Source organism: Heteronotia binoei, chromosome 1 (genome assembly GCF_032191835.1).
Source record: "Heteronotia binoei isolate CCM8104 ecotype False Entrance Well chromosome 1, APGP_CSIRO_Hbin_v1, whole genome shotgun sequence".
In the NCBI taxonomy this organism is placed as follows: Eukaryota; Metazoa; Chordata; class Lepidosauria; order Squamata; family Gekkonidae; genus Heteronotia; species Heteronotia binoei.
In genome coordinates, this window is record NC_083223.1 from 11,196,098 (window position 1) to 11,212,020 (window position 15,923).

Consider the following 15,923-nt stretch of genomic DNA (forward strand, 5'->3'; position numbering starts at 1 on the left):
AGCCACATGTGGCTCCTGAGCCACGGTTTGGTCACCCCTGACAAAGAGGAAGCCCTGCTAGGCAAGAGCGTCACCAAGAAAGGTGATGGTGGGGATGATGGCCTTATGCTCTTCTCAGGGCAGGCCCTGCCACTAGGCAAACTCGGTGACTGCCTAAAGTGCCGGCCTTCTGGGGGCACCAAATTGGGTGACCCCCCCCCCATGTGACAGGGTGACATTATCGGTGCAAGTGGGGGGCACCAGAAGTTAGCCTTACTTACGGAGCTAGGCAGACTTGGGCAGGGGTGTCGAACTCAGTTGTTATGAGGGCGGGATCTGACATAAAAGAGACCTTGGTGGGCAGCGCCATGTCTGGTGGGGTCGGGCCACGTGTGTGCCTATTTAAGATTAGGTAGCAGAGATATAAGAGCCCCGTGGCGCAGAGTGGTAAAGCTGCAGTACTGCAGTTGGAGCCCTCTGCTTACGACCTGAGTTCGATCCCAGCGGAAGCTGGTTCAGGTAGCTGGCTCCAGGTTGACTCGGCCTTCCATCCTTCCGAGGTTGGTAAAATGAATCCCCAGCTTGCTGGGGTGGGGGTGGGGGGAAGTGTAGATGACTGGGGAAGGCAAATGGCAAACCACCCCGTAAAACGTCTGCCGTGAAAACGTTGTGATGCAACCTCACCCCAGAGTCAGAAACAGCTGGTGCTTGCACAGGGGGCTACCTTTACCTTTAGCAGAGACATAAAATTTTATAAAAGAACACAGACAAAGATATTTTTTAAAAAAAACTTAAAACATGCTGAAAACGTTAGCACTCATTGGACTTAAAGGTGCTTTCTCTGTATTTCTCCCATGGGATCAAAGGAACTGGGCAAAGGAGGCTCTGGTTCTGTCCTTCTTTCCCCAAGGGAGGAGCCTCAGCCAATGGAGAAAATAGAGGTTTTATTCCGTAGCTCCTGTGCAACTGAGCAAGCCTTACAAAGCAAGCTGTTATGCAGAAGGAAGCAAGATATAGGGAGAAGGAAACAGCCAGTTGCTCGGGGGCCTAATAGGAGCCCTCCGGGGCCTGATTCGGCCCACGAACTGCATGTTTGACACCCCTGGTTTAGGCGCAGCCCTGGCTCATCTGAACAACATCTGCTGGTGATAACCAGCCCAAAAGATGTCCGCTTCGGCTCAATAGCAGCCAGAGCCTTTTTGGCTGTGGTGCTGGCCTGGTAGAACACTCTCTCAGGTGAGATCTGGGCACTGTTGGATTTGTTAGTATTCTGCAGTGTCTGTACAAGGGAGATTTTCTGCCACACCTATGGTTGAGACGGCGGCAATTGATCTAAATTGGCCTCCCCCCCACCTTTCGCTGCTTTATCCTATCATGGTGGCTTCCCTCATCCACCTACCACGTGCCAGTTTGGTGTAGTGGTTAAGTGCGTGGACTCTTATCTGGGAGAACTGGGTTTGGTTCCCCACTCCTCCACTTGCAGCTGCTGGAATGGCCTTTGGTCAACCATAGCTCTCTTATCTGGGAGAACCGGGTTTGATTTCCCACTCCTCCACTTGCACCTGCTGGAATGGCCTTGGGTCAGCCATAGCTATTGCAGGAGTTGTCCTTGAAAGGGCAGCTTCTGGAAGAGCTCTCTCAGACACCTCACGGGGTGTCTGTTGTGGGGGGAGAAGATATAGGAGATAGTAAGCCGCTCTGAGTCTCTGATTCAGAGAAAAGGGCAGAGTAGCACCTTAATTGATAAATCATAATGGTTTACTCTTGCATCTAATTTTTAGTTTAACTTATGAATGTAACTTAATCTATTTTAACTGTTTATAGTAATGATTGTATTTTATTGTAACCATGGTACTTACCATGCCTTGTTAGCCGCCCTCAGCCTGCCTTTGGCGGGGGAGGGCGGTATACAAAAATAAATGTATTATTATTAGTAGTAGTAGTAGTAATAGTAGTAGTAGTATAAATCTGAAGAAGAAGAAGAATTGCAAATTTATACCCTGTACTTCTCCCTGAATCAGAGACTCAGAGCAGCTTAAAATCTCCTATATCTTCTCCCCCAACAACAGACACCCTGTGAGGTGGGTGGGGCTGAGAGGGCTCTCACAGCAGCTGCCCTTTCAAGGACAACCTCTGCACAGAGCTATGGCTGACCCAAGGCCATGCTAGCAGGTGCAAGTGGAGGAGGAAGGAATCAAACCCGGTTCTCCCAGATAAGAGTCCACACACTTAACCACTACACCACACTGGCTCTCTTCTTCTTCTTTGCACTATTTCATCTACAGCTAGAGTCTCTTGGGACTTGTTAATCGTGCAGCAACTGCCATCTAATATTTAAGTAATATTTTGGTAATGTTGGGATTTTAAGAATTAGATTATACTTTAATTATGTAAGTCTTTGTTTATGTATGTTGCAATCCATCCTCAGCCTGCTGTGCGGGGGAGGGCGGGCTAGGATTTAAGCAGAAATAATAATTTGTAAAAACAGCTCACTTGCAGGGGAGGTGTGATAGAAATACAAACAAATAAATAAATGGAGCACTGGGCACTCCTGACTCGCTATGATGTACAGCCTTGCGGTTTTATGAAATCCATTATCCGTTTTATAAAACCCATAACTAAGGGGGGGGTTTTTTGTAGCAGAAACTCCTGTAGCCAGCTTGGTGTTGTGGTTAAGTGACGGACTCTTATCTGGGAGAACCGGGTTTGATTCCCCACTCCTCCACTTGCACCTGCTAGCATGGCCTTGGGTCAGCCATAGCTCTGGCAGAGGTTGTCCTTGAAAGGGCAGCTGCTGTGAGAGCCCTCTCCAGCCCCATCCGCCTCGCAGGGTGTCTGTTGTGCGGGGAGGAAGGCAAAGGAGATTGTATGCCACTCTGAGTCTCTGATTCAGAGAGGAGGGCGGGGTATAAATCTGCAGTCTTCTTCTTTGTATATTAGGCCACGCCCCCCTGATGTAGCCAACCCTCCTGGAGCTTACAGTAGGTCCTGGACTAAGAGGCCTGCAAGCTCCAGGAGGATTGGCTACATCAGGGGGGCGTGGCCTAATAGGCAAAAGAGTTCCTGTTACAAAAAAAGCCCTGCCTATAACCAAATAATGTTTCATAGCAAAGGCTGATTGTAAAATGGACCACAGAACACAAGACTTAGACAGCAGCGTGGTCTGACTGTACCGGGCCTTGCCTCTGAATGACTTGGTTTACATATGATTGAATGGGACTCTTACTACAGTTGACTAACTCAGTCTCAAAACAGTACAATACTAACGTTTTTGTGTGTTCGTTGGTGATACTGGACATCTCCCTGGGGATTTCCCCCCCCCCCAAAACGCTCAAACGGAAAGGCCTGAATGGAAGTTTTGAAAAATAAAATAGACAAAACAAAAATTCCACATGCTGGTCATACCCTATGAGGCATAAGTCTGCTTCTGACGCACTACCATTACACTGAAACACCTGCAAAGATTGAAGTTGTCTTGCTTTTGAATTATTCATCTTTAGCCAGCATCCAAACATGTCGAGTTGGGTTTAAATTGCAACTGGCTTCCAGTGATATACCGAGTCCGGTACAAGGTGCTGGTTATTACCTTTAAAGCCCTATATGGCCTGGGACCTGCCTACCTGAAGGACCGTCTCTCCCCACATGTTCCCCAGAGAGCACTGAGGTCAGGAACACAAAATCTCCTCACTATCCCCGGGCCAAAAGAAGCCCGCCTGAAAGCCACCAGGGAAAGGGCTTTCTCCGTTATGGCCCCCGTATGGTGGAATCAGCTGCCGGAAGAGGTGAGGGCCCTGCGGGACTTAGCGCAGTTCCGCAGGGCCTGTAAGACGACCCTCTTCCGGCTAGCCTATACCTAGCCTACATTTAGCTAGGATAACAACCGGAGGAAACTGGCCAGCCATCTGTTCACAGGAAACTGAATTACTCTGTTTTAATGTTTTAACTGCTTAAATTATTTAATTGTTTTACATTTGAAATTGTTTACTTTTAAGTTTGATTAATTGTTGGAAGCCGCCCTGAGCCATCCGTGGGAAGGGCGGGATATAAATCCCAAATAAATAAAAATTAAAAATAAAAAAACTGGAAGCCATTGACAAGCCTTTTAGCGCAATCCGAAACAGACGTACACCTTTCTAACTCTACTGAAGTGAGTGGTTTAGAAGGGATTAATTCTTCTTTTAAAAGGTCGCGGTAGTCCCCTGTGCATGTACCAGTCGTTTCCGACTCTGGGGTGACGTCGCATCACGACGTTTTCACGGCAGACTTTTTATGGGGTGGTTAGCCATTGCCTTCCCCAGTCATCTACGCTTCCCCCCCCCCCCCAGCAAGCTGGGGACTCATTTTACTGACCTCAGAAGGAAGAAAGGCTGAGTCAACCTCGAGCCGGCTACCTGAACTCAGCTTCTGCTGGGATCGAACTCGGGTTGCGAGCAGAGAGCTCGGAGTGCAGCTTTATCACTCCGCACCACGGTTTATATGAAAAGTTCACTCCACATACTGAAAAAAAAGTTAATACACAGTTCAGACAAGGCCAAACATTCTTTCTAGCTTGAGAACGAAATGAAACATGGATAGAAATCCTTTGTTTGTCTAATGCCCGAGGGCGTCTGTTGATGAAACATCTAATTTTAGTTATCTATTCATTTTGGTGGCATAAAATTAACCGAGAAAGAAAACGCTAAAAAATGCAACCCACCGCATAATAACACCTGTCTAAACCCATTGGTTTCAGCAGGCTTAGACTGGAGTAAATCTGCAGAGCATATAGCAGTGTTAGTTGGGCAACTTATTTCTGAATTCTAATGCTGTCATCACAAAGAAGGCCAGCCATTCTATTAATCACAAACTTATCTCTACCTTTCGGCAGATAACCGACTTGAAGTCTGGCGCTCCAGGTAGTTTATTTAAATGCAGGACAAGAGTTCTTTCCTTACTGATGCATAAAAAAGATAATTATAATAAATCAGAAATAAGAATCTGAAGTTCTTTGTTGAGTCACTTTGCTGAGAAATTCAAATAAGACCAACCACACACCAAAAAGCCGCCTAGTCCGTATCCTAGAAGAGCCAGTTTGGTGTAGTGGTTAAGTGCGAAGACTCTTATCTGGGAGAACCGGGTTTGATTCCCCACTCCTCCACTGGCAGCTGCTGGAATGGCCTCGGGTCAGCCATAGCTTTCGTAGGAACATAAGAACATAAGAGAAGCCATGTTGGATCAGGCCAATGGCCCATCCAGTCCAACGCTCTGTGTCACACAGTGGCCAAAAAACCCCAAGTGCCATCAAGAGGTCCACCAGTGGGGCTAGAAGCCTTTCCACTGTGCCCCTCCCCCAAGCACAAGAATACAGAGCATCACTGCCCCGGACAGAGAGTTCCAAAAATAAGCTGTGGCTAATAGCCACTGATGGACCTCTGCTCCATATGCTTATCCATCCAAGAGTTGTCCCTGAAAGGCTGAGAGAGCTCTCACCGAAGCTGCCATTTCAAGAACAACTCCTACGAGAGCTATGGCTGACCCAAGGCCATTCCAGCAGCTGCAAGTGGAGGAGTGGGAATCAAACTCAGTTCTCCCAGATAAGAGTCTACGCATTTAACCACTACACCAAACTACTCATTTAATATCTGGCAAGGCCACACTGCCACACATCTCGGAGTAACATCTTGAAACGAGCATCCCAGCGCGTCAGCTTGACATGTACACTTATAGAAGGACTAGCGCTTTTCAGACAGAGAGAGTGTCAAACTACTTGGAACCAAACTCTAATCAGAGCTCCCCACCATGTGTAGGATCTGCCAATTGAGCAGATCTATCATTGGCAACCATGACACAGACGCAGTAAGCTAAATGGCACCAGTTAATTCACCTGTCCAAGAACAAAGCAAATTCATCCCACTATGTGACAAAGCAACATTCCAAAATCAAAGATCGGGAGGTTATAAAGTCATACTTTCATCCGCAGGTTTCAAAGTGATGAGGAAAAAGAGATATGAGGCTAATAAGCCACGGCTCTGTCTCTTTGTGGTTTGGAACAACTGGGGGCCGTAAACTGACACACAGACTTTCATGTACGTGTTCTCTGCTTTGCTCAACAATTCGCAAAAGAAATGTCCATAGAGAATGTCGTGCATTTCATACTGCTTACGTGGCCAAGCCTATGTGCCAGCACACACAATGCAAGTTGGTACTAGTATAGGTGCCCAAACACCCACTAGCTTGAGCCAAACTCCGCGTCCACATGTCACAGAAAGCGAGCCGAATTTTCTATGATCATTTTGACCGTTAATTGGACTGCTTGTGGGTCTTTGGCAGGTTGTTTCACTGCATTCCTTCCTAACTATGGAGGAAAGCACAACTTGCCTTTTGTGCATGTGTGTTTTCACACGGTCCAATTGAGTCCTACTACCCTCCGTCCTCGTTGCATATATCCTCCGCTCCCCTGGCAACTGATTCAGTAGATGAATATGATTCAGTAATCATCTGTATTGGTCTTTAAGAAATGCTGTGTTGAAATAAGATCCTAAGCTTGGAGAAACGTCAACTCAGGGGTGACATGATAGAGATTTACAAGATTATGCACGAGATAGAGAAGGTAGATAGAGATTTACAAGATTATGCACGAGATAGAGAAGAACTTGTGGGTACTCAATGAAATTGCTGAGCAGTCGGGTTAGAATGGATAAAGGGAAGTCCTTCTTCACCCAAAGGGTGATTAACACATGGAATTCACTGCCACAGGAGGTGGCACTGGCTACAAGCATAGCCAGCTTCAAGAGGGGATTGGATCAACATCTGGAGCAGAGGTCCATCAGTGGCTTTTAGCCACAGTGTATTGTTGGAACTCTGGGGCAGTGATGCTCTGTATTCTTGGTGCTTGGGAGGGGCAACAGTGGGATGGCTTCTAGTGTCCTGACCCCACTGATGGACCTTCTGATGGCACTTGGAGTTTTTGGCCACTGTGTGACACAGAGTGTTGTAATGGATGGGCCATTGGCCTGATCCAACATGGCTTCTCTGATGTTCTTATGTGACACAGAGCATGCCAACTTGTAGCTCCGGGGCAACTTGTGCGAAAACGGAGAGAAACTCCGGGAGCAAAAGGGCTCTCCATCCGGAATAAGCCTAGTGCAAAATCAGTCTGACTGTCAAACACACTGCTGTTGAAATTTGCAGAATCCCTACTGCAGTCACGTTCTTCATGTTTCTCAGCTTAGATGGTCAAGTATTAGGATAAAACGAACACGAAGGGACAAATTCGTGCAGAAGGAAATAGAACCTTTAATATTGTACAACTGCCCTATGTGCTTCACACACAACTTCATCAGGGGGAATCTAATACAATAATTTAAAAAGACATATTTGATAGATAAAGTCAGTAAGATTTTTAGTAAATAAGCAATAAGTAGTATATGTTATTGTTGGTTCGGTTTTCTTGATATCAACAATTAATTATGAATTGTACTCTGTACATGCTATGTGAAATTGTCCTTTTTAATTAGGCATCAACTATGTCCTTTTTAATTATTTCATTGGATTTGCTGTGATGAAGATGCACACAGAACACATAGGTCAGGGGTGTCAAACATGCAGTTTGGGGGCCGAGTCAGGCCCCCGGAGGGCTCCTATCAGCCTCCCCCCAGCAACTGGCTGTCATCTGCTTCCTTCTCCCTCTCTCTTGCTTCCTGCTGCATCACAGCTTAAGAACATAAGAACATAAGAGAAGCCATGTTAGATCAGGCCAATGGCCCATCCAGTCCAACATTCTGTGTCACACAGCGGCCAAATATATATATATATATATATATATATATATATATATATATATATACACACACACACACACTGTGGCTAATAGCCACTGATGGACCTCTGCTCCATATTTTTATCTAACCCCTTCTTGAAGGTGGCTATGCTTGTGGCCGCCACCACCTCCTGTGGCAGTGAATTCCACATGTTAATCACCCTTTGGGTGAAGAAGTACTTCCTTTTATCCGTTTTAACCTGTCTGCTCAGCAATTTCATCGAATGCCCACGAGTTCTTGTATTGTGAGAAAGGGAGAAAAGTACTTCTTTCTCTACTTTCTCCATCCCATGCATTATCTTGTAAACTTCTATCATGTCACCCCTCAGTCGACGTTTCTCCAAGCTAAAGAGCCCTAAGCGTTTCAACCTTTCTTCATAGGGAAGGTGTTCCAGCCCTTTAATCATTTTAGTTGCCCTTTTCTGAACTTTCTCCAATGCTATAATATCCTTTTTGAGGTGCGGCGACCAGAACTGCACACAGTACTCCAAATGAGACCGCACCATTGATTTATACAGAGGCATTATGATACTGGCTGATTTGTTTTCAATTCCCTTCCTAATAATTCCCAGCATGGCGTTGGCCTTTTTTATTGCAAACGCACACTGTCTTGACATTTTCAGTGAATTATCTACCATGACCCCAAGATCTCTCTCTTGGTCTGTCTCTGCCAGTTCACACCCCATCAACTTGTATTTGTAGCTGGGATTCTTGGCCCCAATGTGCATTACTTTGCACTTGGCCACATTGAACCGCATCTGCCACGTTGACGCCCACTCACCCAGCCTCAACAGATCCCTTTGGAGTTCCTCACAATCCTCTCTGGTTCTCACCACCCTGAACAATTTAGTGTCATCCGCAAATTTGGCCACTTCACTGCTCACTCCCAACTCTAAATCATTTATGAACAAGTTAAAGAGGATGGGACCCAGTACCGAGCCCTGCGGCACCCCACTGCTTACCGTCCTCCACTGCGAAGACTGCCCATTTATACTCACTCTCTGCTTCCTATTACTCAGCCAGTTTTTGATCCACAAGAGGACCTGTCCTTTTACTCCATGACTCTCAAGCTTTCTAAGGAGCCTTTGATGAGGAACTTTATCAAAAGCTTTCAGGAAGTCAAGGTAAACAACATCTATCAGGTCTCCTTTGTCCACATGTTTGTTCACCCCCTCAAAGAAATGTAACAGGTTAGTGAGGCAAGATCTTCCCTTGCAGAACCCATGCTGAGTCTTCCTCAATAACCCGTGTTCATCAATGTGCCTACTCATTCTGTCCTTGATAATGGTTTCTACCAACTTTCCCGGTATTGAAGTCAGACTGACTGGCCTGTAATTTCCCGGATCTCCTCTGGAACCCTTTTTAAAGATGGGGGTGACATTTGCTACCTTCCAGTCCTCAGGAACGGAGGCAGATTTCAATGAAAGATTACAGATTTTTGTTAGAAGATCCACAAGTTCAACTTTGAGTTCTTTCAGAACTCTCGGATGTATGCCATCCGGACCCGGTGACTTATTAGTTTTTAATTTGTCTATCAGTTGTAGGACCTCCTCTTTTGTCACCTCAATCTGACTCAGGTCTTTCAACACCCCTTCCAATATTAGTGGTTCTGGGGCGGGCAAACACTTCTCATCTTCCACGGTGAAGACGGAGGCAAAAAATGCGTTCAGCTTCTCAGCCATTTCCCCATCCTCCTTCAGTAATCCTTTTACCCCATGGTCATCCAAGGGCCCCACTGCTTCCCTGGCTGGTTTCCTACTTCTAATAAGCTTGCTTTGCAAGGCTTGCTCAATTGCACAGGAGCTACAGAACGAAACCTCTATTTTCTCCATTGGCTGAGGCTCCTCCCTTGGGGAGAAATAGCTTGCTTTGCCAGGCTCTCTCAATCGCACAGCAGAGCTACTGAGGATGGGAGAAATACAAAGAAAGCACCTTTAAGACCAATGAGTGCTAACGTTTTAAGCATGTTTAATTTTTTTTTTTTTAAATACAGATATTTGTTTGTCTGTGTTCTTTATAAAATTTATATCTCTGCTACCTAATCTTAAATAGGTACACACGTGGCCTGGCCCAACATGGCTCGACCCAACAAGGTCTCTTTTATGTCCGATCCGGCCCTCATAACAAATGGGTTTGACACCCCTAGCATAGGGGTTGTATAGTTATTAAAGATTGCATTTCCCTATGCACCCATTTGTTTCTTCATCTTTGTTTTACCTTGGTGTGGCCCTCTTTTTCTTTACAAGTATTAGGATAGTCTAGATCCATTCTCAGGTGGAATAAAGGAAACCAAAGCACAGGTTTGCAGCACTTCCCATACTATTCATATTCATGAACTTGGAAACAGCCTTATGCCACTGAGCTAAAGCAAAATCCCGCCTATGTTTACAAGCATTTATAAAGCTTGCTTCTCTGTACTACAGAGCAGTCTTTTGGCTCACCAAAATGCCTTTTTAACTGAATGGTGAAAAGGCATTCCGACAATGAGCCAAAAGAATCTTCTGCCTTTTCTGAATACCGAAGGACATGGTTAACAGACTGAAACAATGGCGTTCGATTCAAAAGGAGCTAGTTTTTAATCCCGATCCTCAAACGGAACACAACGGTTGACTTACTTTCAAAGTGCATTGTGGGACCGGGGGGGCGGGGAAAAGGGAAGGGAGGACAGAATGAAAGTGTCAAATGCTTTGTGTGGGTGGGTTTTTGTGCAGATGAATGACAACGGACCCATTTTCTTTTTGCTGCGCTCACTGGTATGGAGTTTTTGGCACGGACAGGTGAGCTCCTAGCTTATGCCTGATTGCTCATGCGTGCGCCCTGCCAAAACGGGCAGTCACATAACTGACAGCACCATGGCATTCCTTGAATCCAGCAATTTGTGTCACCGCTGTCGTACATAAACCAGGCTTAGGCAAAGTGCCGTTGCACATGTTAATATCATATTGAATCAGCAGAGCAAGGAACAGCGTTCCCTCTATGCTGAGTTAACGTGAGCTGGCTCACGGTTTTTTAGCCTCCAGCTCACACATTTTTGTCTTAGCTCAGGAAAAAAATGGCCCCGGAGCAAACTAAGTTATGCGGTAGCTCACAACTTTAATGCCGGTCGCTCACAAAGTACAATTGTCGCTCACAGGACTCCACAGCTTAGAGCAGGAGTGGGGAACCTTCTTTCAGCCAAGGGCCATATGGATATTTATAACATCATTTGTGGGCCATAAAAATTATCAACTTAAAAAAACAGTGCTCCGCCAAGGGAGAATGATTCAGGCCAGCAAAATGAATGCAAATAATTGCTTTTCTATTTGAAGTCATTTGGGGAGAGCCTAATCTGGCACACACACACACAGCCTGCCGCCCTAGGCAAATGCATAGGTCCAGGAACTCAGTAGCATATTAGGCCATAGGGGATGGTCACATTAGGTCACACCATCTGGGATAATCAAGTGCAAACTGAACCCAGGGAGGCTGCCGCACAGGACATCTGGGCCCTGTGATCCTTGCCTGGGAGGCTGCCACATGGCTTGGTTAAGTCCAGCAATCCCCGAGGGCCACACCTAATGACCTTGAGGGCTGTATACAGCCCTCGGGATGGAGGTTCCCCACCCCTGGCATAGAGGAAGCGTTGGCGAGAAGTGAACACTAATGTTGTTTTTACGAGTCTGGATGAGCTGGTTATAATTTTATTTATTTTTGTTAATTTCTAGTCCACCCTACCCCGCGAGTGGGCTCAGGGCAGATCACCACAGAGCTAAATAATAACTATACGCGATAAAATTAGAAGTAAAAAAACCAGGGGTGGCTCTCCAGATGTTTTTTTGCCTACAACTCCCATCAGCCCCAGCCAGCATGGCCAATGGCTGGGGCTGATGGGAGTTGTAGGCAAAAAAAAAACATCTGGAGAGCTGCCGTTGGCCACCCCTGCAATAAACTATTAAAACAAGAAAATTACTCCATTTCAGGTGGAAGACAACTAATCAGACCATAGTGCAAACGGAGATGGAACCAATGATGTTCCAATAGGTCCGATAGACGATGGACTGCTGAGACAGGGAGGCCAGCCTCGATGATCTATGGGCGTCTGCTGCCTCGCTTTAAGGCCTGGTGGAACAGCTCTGTTTTACAGGCCCTATGAAAAGGTAGTAAATCAGGTAGGACCCTAATCGCCAATGGAAGCATGTTCCACCAGGCCGGAGCCAGGGCAGAAAAAACCCTGGCTCTAGTCGAGGCAAGACGGACGTCCTTCGGGCTGGGGACAAGCAGCAGATTGGTGATTAGCTGAACGCAAAGTTCTTTGGGGCAGATATGGGGAGAGGCCAAAGCTCCTACTGTCCGATGGCCAAAGCTCTTACCGTCGTTACTTGACGTTTTTCCTGCATCGCACGGGCTTTCTGGTTGCGCCGGCTCTGCGGTCTGCTTCTCTTTCTCTTGGTGCTGTGTTCCTTCAGAAATGACAAAAGGGAGAAGGGGGGAAATTCATTATGCATGGATTCGGTTGAATGCCTAATTCACAGACTCCGCGCATCCATTATTTTCTTGATATCTCCCTGAGCTTTAAAATCATGCTGATGGTATAGGGGGTTAGTCATTCTTGGAAACGATAAGTGTGGCTATGGGGAGGGGGGAGGAAAGGGAAGAATCAAGTCCAGTGGCACGTTAGAGCACAAGAAGAATTCGGAAGGGTATGAGCTGCGATGCCAGCCTTCAAGTGGGGCCTAGGGATCTCCGAGAATTAAAACTCATCTCTGGACTACAAAAATCAGTTCCCTTGGTAAAAAATGGATGCTTTGGACGGTTGATTCTATAGTACTTCTCTGAAGTTTCTCCTCTTCCCAAATCTTGCCCTCTTCAGGCCCCAATTCCAAAATTCTCAGAGTTTCCCAACCTGGAACTGGCGACCCTAACCCCCGCCCCCCGCTTGGTCCCCTTTGACTCTCTAAAACTCATACCCGCCCCAATCTTATTGGTCTCTTAAGTGCCACTGGACTCGATTACAGCCAGTTTGGTGCAGTGGTTAAGTGTGTGGACTCTTATCTGGGAGAACCAGGTTTGATTCCCCACTCTTCCACATGCACCTGCTGGAAAGGCTTTGGGTCAGCCATAGCTCTCGTAGAACTCTCTTTGAAAAGGCAGCTTCTGTGAGAGCTCTCTCACCCCCAACCATCTCACAGGGTGTCTGTTGTGGGGGAAGAAGATATAGGAGATTGTAAGCTGCTCTGAGTCTCTGATTCAGAGAGAAGGGCGGGGTATAAATCTGCGGTCTTCTTCTTCTTCCACAGACCAACATGGCTACCCTCTAAAATGATGGGGGGGGGGAGGTGGTGAGAGAGGCATGATACGGGACAGAGGCAAGAATTGCTCAAAAAGTCTGTAGCGGTTCGTAATCTTTCGTCAAGGGTCTGTTAAAAACACAGAATTCTTGTCTGGCCAACATTCTCCTCCAATCATTTTTCTGAGGAATTTCTTTCTTGGAAAATGCTGACCGCGATGAGAGACCTAATCACACAACCAAAGCTTTCCTCATTCAAGCCGTGTTAAAATTGATGTCCTTGAAGAGCATGCACACTGAGTCGTCATGCACAACCTGGAATTTAAATTTAGGGAAACGTACTTGATGGCTGGCTCTCCGCATTCTTATTTCGCCTGCCTCCAGTTTGCTGGGAAGCTCTGATTGAGACACCTACTCAACTCAGAGCGCAACACACGGGGAAAGGCGCCTTTTCTGTTTCATATACAGTCCCTTTCAAGATTTCTTCTCCCATTTAGGACTTTTTTTTTCTTTCCGAGAGACCAATTGCCAACTAATTTCCCTGATGGCACTTCCATAGTTTGCTCCAACTCTGAAACTGCTGGGCCTCTGGCTGAGCTATAGAAAATCAAGCCTTCGGTTGCTAAGCAATCAGCAGAAGTTGGGGGAGAGGAAAGCGGCTGCGTGGATTGAACATTTCAAAACAGAGCACTTTAAACACAAACCAATTATCTTGCCTATGGTTGGGACGGCAAAAGAGCTCCGAATCACCGGCACCGGTCTAGGGAGAAACTTGGGGGAAAGAGTCAGGAAGGTGGAAAGATAGGATTCCGACTTCCCGCCTGGAAGAATTAACTCCTGTAGGGATGCCGGCCTCCAGGTGGGACCTGGGGATCTCCTGGAATTACTGCTTATCTCCAGACTACAGAGATCAGTTCCCTTGGAGAAAAATGTCGGTTTCGGAAGGTTGGCTTAATGGCATCCAGGGCTTTTTTTTGTAGAAGAAACTCCTTTGCGTGTTAGGCCACACACCCCTGATGTAGCCAATCCTCTGAGAGCTTACAGGGCTCTTAGTACAGGGCCTACTGCAAGCTCCAGGACGATTGGCTACATCAGGGGGTTGTGGCCTAATAGGCAAAGGAGCTCCTGCTAAAATTCCACCCCTGTAGCCAATCCTCCAAGAGCTTACAGGGTTCTTCATACAGGGCCTACTGCAAGCTCCAGGACGATTGGCTACATCAGGGGCATGTGGCCTCATATGCAAAGGAGTTCCTGCTACAAAAAAAAGCCCTGATGAAACCATATTCCACTGAGGTCCGTGTCCTCTCTAGACTCCATCACCAAATCTCCAGAAGGTTCTCAGCCTGGAATTGGCAACTGTCCCCCCCACCCATATCCCAGTGCTGGTGTCCAAGGGAACCTGGCAACCCTATTGCACGCACACACACCCCTTACAAATAGGGTCACCAGCTCCAGGTTGGGAAACCTCTGGAGATCTGGGGTGGGGCCTGGGAAGGGTTGAGGAGGGGAAGGGACTCAGCAGGGATGTGATTCAGAGAGCCCATGTGCCGAAGCGGCCATTTTGCCTGGGAAACTGCCACTTGGAGCTCAATTATAATTTCAAGAGATCTCCAGGCCCCGTGTAGAGGATGGCAACCCTATGTGACCCGCCCCCCCCACACACACTCACACCATGTTTTGGTTCTCTTCTTTTGCAGCAGACCTCAAGGTTTTGTTTTGTTTATTTCTCCCCGAGGCTTAAGACGAATTACGGAATATAGGTGAAAATACCAAGGGAGGGCCAACAAGAAGAATCAAGATGCCCAAACCAGTTCCGATGCAGAAGTAAATAGTTTTAGAAGGGTGCTTACTCTAGCTAGAAGAGACCCGTGGCGCAGAGTGTTAAAGCTGCAGTACTAAGCTCTGCTCACGACCTGAGTTCAATCCCCGGCAGAAGTTGGGTTTTTCAGGTAGCCGGCTCGAGGATTGACTCGGCCTTCCATCTTTCCGAGGTCGGTAAAATGAGTCCCCAGCTTGCTGGGGGGGAAGTGTAGATGACTGGGGAGGGCAATGGCAAACCACTCCCATAAAAAAGTCTGCTGTGAAAACGTTGTGAAAGCAACGTCACCCCAGAGTCGAAAACGACTGGTGCTTGCACAGGGGACCTTTCCTTTCCTACTCTAGCTAGGTGTTGTGCTCTCCCATTTGCAGTTACTGACTGAAGGTACAATAAAATCCCCTAAGCAGAAAGGTTATGCTCTTGTCCCCTAGGGGAGGTTGAGTCTGTAGAGCACATGTTCTTTAGCTGTCCATTCTGCACGGAATTATCACCTCCATTACTTGATAAGACTGCTGGTTACATGAACACCGATAAAGCAAGGCCTCGCTGGTTTTTATCCGATAACAATGCTAAGATTACATGTGAAGTCGCTAGGTTTTGTGCACTAATTATCAAATTACGGGAATGGCAGCCTCAAAGTTCTTAAATTTGAATTTTTACTATTCCATTTTATGCCCGATTGAACTGTATGTTGGTCAAAAGACCGCAATAAATAACTACTACTATTACCAATTTCAGTGCTTGAAGATTGACTTCTAAGAAAATCAGGAGTAACTTGAGTGTATATAAAAAGTGTCAAAAATGGGAGGGGGGGCGACAGGGAAAAAATAAAGAAAAATGAAAACTAAAAGCACAAAAATATGTGCAGAATTCAGGAGATAAACCAGTATGGGGCCATAAAAGGTAAAGGTAAAGGTGTGCAAGCACAGTCATTACTGACCCATGCGGTGATATCACATCACGACGTTTTCTTGGCAGACTTTTATGGGGTAGTTTGCCATTGCCTTCCCCAGTCATCTAAACTCCCCCCCCCCCCCGCAAGCTGGGAACTCATTTTACCA

The 15,923-nt window shown here is 46.6% G+C and overlaps 1 protein-coding gene across 1 annotated transcript in view; it reads right to left on the minus strand.

Annotated features, from left to right (window-relative positions):
* MACROD2 (mono-ADP ribosylhydrolase 2) overlaps positions 1–15,923 on the minus strand; it is a 1,708,848-nt gene that overhangs the window by 20,544 nt on the left and 1,672,381 nt on the right. The window contains exon 16 of the mRNA XM_060230846.1: positions 12,127–12,216. Coding sequence (XP_060086829.1) covers positions 12,127–12,216 — 90 coding nt within the window. The remainder of the gene's footprint in view (positions 1–12,126; positions 12,217–15,923) is intronic.